This window comes from Camellia sinensis, chromosome 7 (genome assembly GCF_055761805.1).
Source record: "Camellia sinensis isolate YWXY chromosome 7, ASM5576180v1, whole genome shotgun sequence".
Classification (NCBI taxonomy): Eukaryota; Viridiplantae; Streptophyta; class Magnoliopsida; order Ericales; family Theaceae; genus Camellia; species Camellia sinensis.
The window spans coordinates 116,624,789-116,634,092 of record NC_138967.1 but is presented as its reverse complement, the minus strand read 5'-3'; the positions used below and the strand labels follow the sequence as shown (position 1 = coordinate 116,634,092).

General features: G+C 33.4%; 1 protein-coding gene across 1 annotated transcript; it reads left to right on the top strand.

The window, feature by feature from the left end:
• The first annotated feature begins 1,694 nt into the window (after window positions 1-1,694).
• LOC114258085 (uncharacterized) lies at window positions 1,695-4,478 on the top strand. Its single transcript, XM_082877120.1, is given in 4 exon segments — window positions 1,695-1,865; window positions 2,532-2,661; window positions 3,788-4,265; window positions 4,267-4,478. Coding segments are annotated over 4 exon segments (771 nt in total). The 5' UTR covers window positions 1,695-1,732; the 3' UTR covers window positions 4,297-4,478.
• The last annotated feature ends 4,826 nt before the right edge of the window (window positions 4,479-9,304 follow it).

The following is a 9,304-nucleotide window of genomic DNA, read 5'->3' as shown; positions in this document are numbered from 1 at the left end:
AAGTAGGAGTCTCTGAGGTGGTAAACAGTGAGTCACTAGTATTGCTCTCAAATCATTCAGAGTTTAAATTTTTTATCACTTTATTATAAATAAATTTATAAATTAAATATATGAGTCTCTAGTATTAGTCTATTGCCGAAAACAGGCATTGACAATAAATGCAGCCAAGAAACCAAGTGAGACTTGATGAATAGATCCAATCGAGTGACTATCACTCCAATATGTTGACGAATTGATCCAATGACATTAAATCCAATCCAGTAACTTATCATTTTGATAATGATGGGCCAATAAGCCTAAGTCACAGGATGTCTAATGATGATGATGCATATCAAAAAAAGAAAAAAAAAAAATCATTAATCTCCTTCCTTAAAAGCTACTTGGCAGTAACGTGTGTTACATTTGATAGACTTAGGCATTATTTAACATCTTCTATGCACTTTTATATATTTTTATTTTTTTAGGTTATATTATTTTTTTATTTTTAATATATTTTTTTATAAAAAAATAAAATATAAATATTTATTTAGATTACTTCAAATACCTTTTAATAACTAATGGCATTGCTTAAAAAAATAAAAATAAAAATAAATAAATAAAAACACTAGTGGCATGCAAGGGTGTAGTTGAGTTGATAAGACATGGAATTATAAGCAGAAAATAAGGTATCAACTGTACGCGGACAGAGCTCAATCAATAGACCACTTAGGTTGTTAATTTTTTATTTTTTTTATTGTCCAAGATTTCAAGTTTTTAAATGCCTAATCAAATAAAGTCTAATTTTAATATTTAGGCCTAGTTTGGGAAGATTAAATAAGTATACTTTTTGACTTTTTTTGTATTATGTGTAGAAAAAGTAGAGAGGAGATGCTGATTGATGTGACCCAAAAAAGATAAAAAGATGAAATAAGTACACTTTTTTCTTTGTAGCCAAACCTGGCCTTAGTCGTAGCTTTCAAAAATCTTAGATCGCTACTATCTCTACGTCTTTGGTTCAATTAATTTTTATTTTTGGACAAATTACATATGCCTCTTCGATGCTTAACAAAATTACAAATATCTCCTTGAGATTTGAGAAATTACAGATACCCCCTTGAAGGTTATATTTGCATAACAAATTAGGAGGCAATTTGTTATGAAAATATAAACCACAGAGGGCAATTTGTTATGAAAATATAAATCTTAGGGCGGTATCTGTAATTTTTGAAATCTCAAAAAGTATCTGTAATTTAACTAAATTTCGAGGGAGGTATGTATAATTTGCCCTTTAATTTTTTAATCAATAAAAAAGAACCTTTATTAAATAGGAATCGAGGCAAAGCCTTACATCAAACATCAACGGTTTGTTCTCAAGATTCTTGTTTTTTGCCCGACCATGAGAAATGGTGCATCTCATTATCTCCAATTTTGAGTATTTAATCTAATTAGATGAGGATTCCATATGTGTCTAGTCTAATAATTTGAAATAAGTCGTATTCCGGGTTATTAAAAAAATATATAAAAAAATTGTAACTAGTGGAAGATGAAAGGAGCACTGGATAGTCTATCTTCTCATAGGGTCCCTCATTTGGAATTATAGGACTTCTTGGTGGTGAAATATTAAATGCCTTGTCGTGTTACACGTTTTTGGTCTTCAAAGTCAAGGAATATATATATATATATATATAGCTGATGCTTCGAAATTGTTTGATACAACTTTCATTGTAAGTTTAACACACACACACAGAGAGAGATGGTGAGGACTCCCAAAAGTGACAAAAATGGGTTGAAGAAGGGCACATGGACTCCAGAGGAAGATAGTAAGCTAAAGGCTTATATTAATAGATATGGCTGTTGGAATTGGCGCCAACTTCCGAAGTTTGCAGGTGACATATATCAACTATTAACTGAAAAAACTTAATACTCAAAAATTATCAGAGCAAAACAATACCAAAAATAGATAGAAAAAAAGGTCCTCTCTCTCTCTCTCTCTTTTAATACACACAAATTTGTTATTACTCTTTTAATCTTCTTCTTCTTCTGTTGTTCATTGACTTTTTTTTTTTTTTTTTTTTTAATTGGCAAAGAAGAAATTTATTAGATTAAAAGAGAAGAAGAAAAAGGAAAGAGATAGCAATGGAGGAAGATCAACACTTCCAAACCCACTGCTCAATCCTGTTAAAAAAAAAAAAAAAAAAAAAAAAAAACGAAGTTGGTATGGTACCAACTGAGTAAACCCATAAGCAACAAAAACAAAAATCACACAAAAGGATAGCAGTCAATCACCCAAAAATCATCCGAAAAAATACCTTTCCTGCTAGCTACCTTCAGTTGAAAAGATCTCACAACATCAATTCGGAAAATAAAGTCATCCACTGAAAAGCAATGAACCTCAACTCTTGATTTCACCCAAAAAGTTGTTGTTCATTGACTTGGGAAGATAACCTAAAGTTTTATTGAAGTACATAAAATATGATATCAGAAATCTGAACTAGGGTTTTTTTTTTTTCTTCATATGAATGCCACCTTAGCTACTTACTTTGGTTTTTAAGGACTATCAAGGTGTGGGAAGAGTTGCAGACTCCGATGGATGAATTATCTACGACCAAATATCAAAAGGGGGAACTTTAGCAAGGAAGAAGAAGAAATAATTATCAACTTACACGAATCACTTGGGAATAGGTAATTTTTGAATGATATTTAACTTCTTCAATTCAAAATTATTTCTTTAACATATATGTACAGCCTTTTTGTTTTCACCAAAAATTTAAACTCAAATTTGTTGGATATCAAGTTAAGCTCATAATTTTATTTTATTTTATTTGTTGATTGGCGAAGTGAAAAGATTTTATTGATATATGAAAAGAGTATAAGAAGTAGATGCGCAATACATCAACACACCATGGTGATAGGAATGTATCATTGCCGACTACATATATCCCAACTAAGGTGTCATGTACAAAGCAAGCAAATCATGTGCAACCAGCAGGCAAAAACAACCACAAGGTTAGCAGTGCCAACCCTAAATCCCAATAAAAAATAAAGAAAGGCAAGAAGCAAGGGCCAGATCAGTTGGGTGACAAAACCTGTGGTAGGTTGTAAATAAAATCATTGATAGAGTAAGTATCCTAGCCTCGGTGTGCACATGATTGTAATCGAGAACAGGCGGTCATATAGTTGGGATATGTTCTTCAAGCTATGATGCAATTCCGACCAGGCTTCCCATGATGTATTTATTTTCATTTTATCAATGAAATTCTTTTTCGGTGATCAAAATTTAAAAAATAAATAAATAAATAAATATTGCCCCCAACCTTACTTTTCACCCGGGTTAAATCCCTAACCTCGATAGCAATAGCCTCCGATGATATGCTGCCTCCGTTGAAGAGATCATTATTTCCGATGTACCAAATAGACCTTAGAATTGAAAAAGGAATAGCCTTCCAGCTCCACTTCTTCATTCTTTTGAACCAATGTCAATTCCAGCAAATCAATAAATTCTTCTTATGATCAAGGTCATTCTGAAAATTTGTTACCATTGAATGATAAGATGTTGGAGAATTTCTCACAATATTTGGCATATTTCTCTTGAGACATGTCTAGATATATAAATGGTTTCTCGCTTTGAGAAAACAAAGAAAATCAATGAAGGCATGAGCAATTCAACAAGTATTGTCAACATGAATGATATATAATTTCTCTTCATTTAAGCTTAATACAAACACTATTAATACGGAAAGCCACTCAAAAACATTCCATACTCGTTAAGCATTGACTTTAAAGCTCATATTATTTCCTCCAATTGCAGATGGTCTGCAATGGCAGCACAGCTACCGGGAAGAACAGACAATGACATTAAAAACCATTGGCATAGCTACCTCAAGAAACGCTCGAGCCGAATCTCCATCTCACAAGGAAAAAAACTGAGCTCCGGTGATCGTTCCAAATGCAAAAGCAATCGACAAAAAAAATCAGAAGTTAAAAATTCTTCTACAAACCCTTCAACTCAACAAATCTTTGAAAGCTACCAATCCTCACCGCCATCATTATCCACTAAATTTCGTTGTTTGGCAATAGACACCACAGAAGGAAACTGCACAAGCTTTGTCTCTCCTTCTGAAATGTTTGCTGAAACCTCTGGAGATTTTTGGACAGAACCATTTTTAGCAGACAATTACGACGCCACATACGATGTCATGACACCATTGGTCGACAACACTGGATTTCTATCTCCGCATTTTTCGACTATCAACGAAGAATTTCTCTGTTCATATGGTTTCTATATTTGATGAGCATAGCAATGTCCGGAACTGGTAAAACCAGTAATTGTAGTGATCACATGTCCAAATATGTTTTCTTTTTCCTTATCTTGCTTCTACTTTGGTTGCTTTTTCAGCTTGATTTTATGTAATTTTCCTCATTTGGAAGGTTTCACTTCTAAAGAGTGGAGAACTGAGATCATTGCTTAAATATGCTATGTACAAAAAAATTATATCCTATTTTGATGCAAATTATGTGCCCAATTTGTTCTTATCAGTTCATAATATGCATGCACTCAAGGTGACCTATAATTTGAAAAAAACAGTAATGATCTTTATGAAAATTGGAACCAATTACATTGGTAGTCTTACATTTTGCCGTTTATGTCATTTTGATTCCTATAGTTTTAATTGACTCAATTTTAACCTTTAATTTTAAATTTTGCATTAACTTTGTCCAATGGATAGCGCCTTAATGTTTTTGATAAAAAATGATCACTAAATTAGTTAAGATTAAGTCAATGAATTGATCAGGTTAAATTTTTGTCCCTAAAAGTATTAGATTTGCCGCTCATGTACACATTTTCCATAAAGGCTATTAACAATTGGAATCAATTGGAGTAATTTGAGGCAAAGTAAAAAAATTGAGATTTCATATCGAACCAATTGAAATTACTAGGATGAAAATAACACGAGGGCTAGGGGCTAGAGGTATTTTTCACCCTTAAATTTCAATGTGAAATTTTGAATATCTTATATGATTTTTATATGTTATTTTTTGATCAGCGAAAGAGATGTGTTGATGTATAAAGCATAACAACAATACATTTTTTTTATCTTTTAAAAAATGTGAGAGGCGGAAGGGTTGGTTGTTTGGGTGCGAGTAGCAGTAGTAGGGATAGTTTGTACTTTCCGAATCTCTCTCGGTGCACTTCATCTTTCTGTATTCTTAATTTCATGCCATTAATGAAATTTTTCTTTGCGGATCAAAAAAACAAACAATACATGGTCAATAGCCTAGGACCAAGCTGCATCATTGCTGAAACACATCAAATGTGTTCTATTTTCTAATGCATTGATATAATATATAAAACGACACCAGTGTATTGGTGATACATCAGACCATATCTTAAAATTTTTTTTTTTTTTTTTTGATCGGCAAAGAAAAGCTTTATTGATGTAAGAAACAAGTACACAGTACAAAATAGAAAACATCAATAAAGGAAAGGAGGGTGCAGAAGCATCACAATGAGCTAAATCGTCCCAACTAGGTTGGCACCAAAAAGTTCATCCTATCATTTAGGAGCACCCCCAGAGTTGGTGAGAAACCAACGAGAAAACAAACCAAACACCAACAATAAAGACCAGCAGACTACTACCTAACAGATAAGAAATTTCAAAAGCAACCACCAATGCAAGCTTGGAACTAGAGTAACTTGTAGAACATATCTTAAAGACCATATCTTAAATTTGGTAGCTAAATTTGGTAAGCATGTACTATTATTGTTTTTAAAAATGTCAGCAATAGAATAAGTATTTTTATGTTTAAACATTTTTTTGGGTATAGTTTTAATTATGTTTAGATGATTATGGAGAAGAGAAGCTATTTTTTTTTATCAGTAAAGAAAAATTTCATTAACGGCATGAAATTAAGAGTACAGGAAGATGAAGTGCACCGAGAGAGATTCGGAAAGTACAAACTACCCCTACTACTGCTACTCGCACCCAAACAACCAACCCCTCCGCCTCTCACATTTTTTAAAAGATAAAAAAAACAAAGGATAATAAGTACTTAACCTTACACAAACCTTGAACCCCTGCTACTGCTTCTGCACTATCCAGCGACAAACAAAATATAACAAAAAACATAACGCACTAACAAAGCCACACGGTTGGCAAAAAACAAAAAAATGACCCCAAAAGTAATTCGCACCCACTGAGCAGATTAACACCCACCTCCAGATTCAGAAACACAACACTTACGATACAAGTAACCAACACCCAACTCAACCTAATACACCCAAGGACCCTCACCCAACCGAAACACCCAAGTGACATAACTGCTACTCCGAACCAAACTCCTCACACCCACTGCAGAAGCTCCAATGTTAACAACCCGTACACCGAAAAGGTTCCTCTTGAAACAGCCAAGCACATTGTTATTACATCTAAGCGGCTCCATCCTTCAAGCATCTCTCTTTGTCCTTACGCTCCAGCTCAAGAATCTTATCAATCACACCCTCTTCTTGCCCACCGAAATTAATTCCCAGCTCTTTCCCTAAGGTGGATGTAGTCCTTATGGAGCAAGGAAGAAATGGTGGTTGGATCCCGGTTGTGAATCAAAGGCAAGGAGGTGGATCTCAGGGCTATGTAGAAAGGAGTGGTTTGTTTACTGTGTTCATGGATAATATCTCAAGATCTTTGGATGCAAAGTCATTGTTCAAACTTTTCAATAAGTTTGGTGTAGTAAAAGATGTCTTCTTCCCTTTCAAAAGAAGAAAAGCGACGAATTCAAGATTCGATTTTGTGAGATTCGACTGTCATGTTGCATCAGACATGGCAGTCTAGAAAACTAATGGTCTTTTGGTGGATGATAAGGTGCTTGCAGTCAAGTATGCAACTCATGACAGGAGTGTGCTTAGCAGGAGAGGGCCCTAGGTCAACAGAGAAGATTTTAACCCAATTAGAGGTAAAGATACAATCTCATTTATTGGCCACAAGTCATTTGCAGAGGTACTACAAGGGGACTCGACCAAGGTGGATGTAAAAGCTAGCATAACCGTCAAGGCCAATGAGAATGGTCACGGTTGGCTTTATGAAAGCGTAATTATCAGGCTTAACTCGGACTACTCCATTAATAGTATCAGATCTGCTTTGAAGGATATTGGGTTAGATCAAGTGGTGGTCAGACAGGGGGGTGGCAGGGATGCAATCTTGACTTTCAAATCCCAGGAGGAGCTCAAATCAAACATCCAGAAGATTAAGGACTGGTTCAAAGACTGGAGTTAGTTTGTTTTGGAATGGAAGCCTGGAATCCATGTAGTCCAAGAGAGATGTGTTTGGTTGAAATGTCATGGTCTTCCTCTGAATCTCTGGAATAGGATTGTTTACAAACAAAATTTACTGATGGAAATCTCATCGAAACTATCACATTAATTTAAGAAATTGGAAATCATTTTCTAAAAGACCCAAAAAAGAAATGTCTATCCTAGTACAAAAAAGCTCACGCAAAACCTTTAAATTGCATTCAGACAAATGAATTTGAAATCGATGAATTTGCATTTAATTGGTCATGAATAGTACCTAAGTATATTTGGATTTCGACAAGATCCATCCTTTGTTTTGAAAAAATTAACTAGGAAAAGAAGTTTATTGAAGTTGTTCTTGTTACAAAAGGGTTCTACTTGGATTCATTCACCTTTGCTTATCTCCAATTTCTCCCTCCCCATGTCCTCCAATTTTAACTCTGTGGACAAATTTGTAAATTAATTAATTAGGTTAACTCAATTGAATCAGTTACATTCGTCTAGTTGGCAGTTGTCACTCATGTATACGCTCAAATGAGAAATCAGGAGGTTAATCATTGTTAAAAGGAAATATTGATTATTTTTCTTATTGCAGAGACTCTAGTTGTTTATTTGATGGGTAAATTATACAAATAGTTTTTGTAGTTTGTACGATGTGTCAATTTGGTCCCTATTAACGAATTGTGTTATTTTAATCCAACAAATAACGGTTGTTAAGTTTAGTGAATAAAAAGTCAAACTCTGTGTCAATTTAATCCCTGTAGTTTACACAATGTGTCAATTTGGCTCTTGTCAAAATCGAGCAAATTAAAATAACAGGGACCAAATTGACATATTGTGTAAACTACAAGGATCAAATTGACACATGTATAGACTTTTTGTCTATCAAACTTAACAACCGTTATTTATTGAATTAAATTGACACAATCTGTTAAATTAAAGAGCAAAATCGAACAAATTAAAATAACATGGATCAAATCAACATACCGTGTAACTACAGGGACCATTTACATAATTTATCCTTATTTGTTTATGTAACTTTTTTGTAATATAATGATTGTCGGTGTTGAGACTTTGGGTTTGGACTTCCATATATGGTTAATCATCTAGTTTTATGTAATTTTTTAAAAAATATTTGCAAATAATCTCTTACGCATTGACCCCAAAAAAATGTACTTGAAAGTTGACTTGAGTCTTACAATTCAACCGAAGAAGGGTCATAGGCAAAACTTAACAATATCATTGCTTGGATAACTTTTTGTTTTTCTAGTTTTTGTTTTATTCCCTCTGTACATGGGAGGCCATAGTGTAGGAAGGGAGACAAGACTTGTATCATTGATATTCTACATGTCACCAATTTAGTAACAGAAATTTGTTTTTATTTATATTTTCAATTTCAAATCAGTCGGCATCCTACTGTCGAGGGTGTGGAGTCCTAGACCGAACTACTCATTTGATGTGCTGCCCCAACCCATGGAAGGACATTTGGTGAGGTGGAGAATTGCTTGATAGAAGAAAAATAAACAAATAAATAAAAAATAACAATAACAATAAATTACACAAATATGGTGAGTGTCAGTCATCTTGTGATGGGGTGCAACTCAAATTCTACGAGTGCAAATTGCACCTCTCCATATTTGTGTTTGTTTTTTTCTTTTATTTTTTTGGGTTACACTGTTAAATAATTTTTTCTTAGTGAGGAGCATTTGTTTTGAGGGAGGGAAAACATAAAAATATTAAAATTATGTGTGATGTAAAGATGAACTTGGATCAAAATTTGACTAGCTTTAATCTTTATATTTGCTTCTTTTTTATTTATTTATTTATTTTTTAATTAACAAAGAAAAATTTCATTAAAAATATGAAATTAAAAACATAAGATGGTGAAGTGCACTAAGAGGTTCGTAAGAGTACATAACTCTTTATTTGCTAATCCTTCTTAATGCTACAATTTTTAAATTCTAATGCTACACAAGAAATGACAAATTCTAATGCTCTTATATATATTATCATTGGACCCAAGACAGTAAACTATGGTTT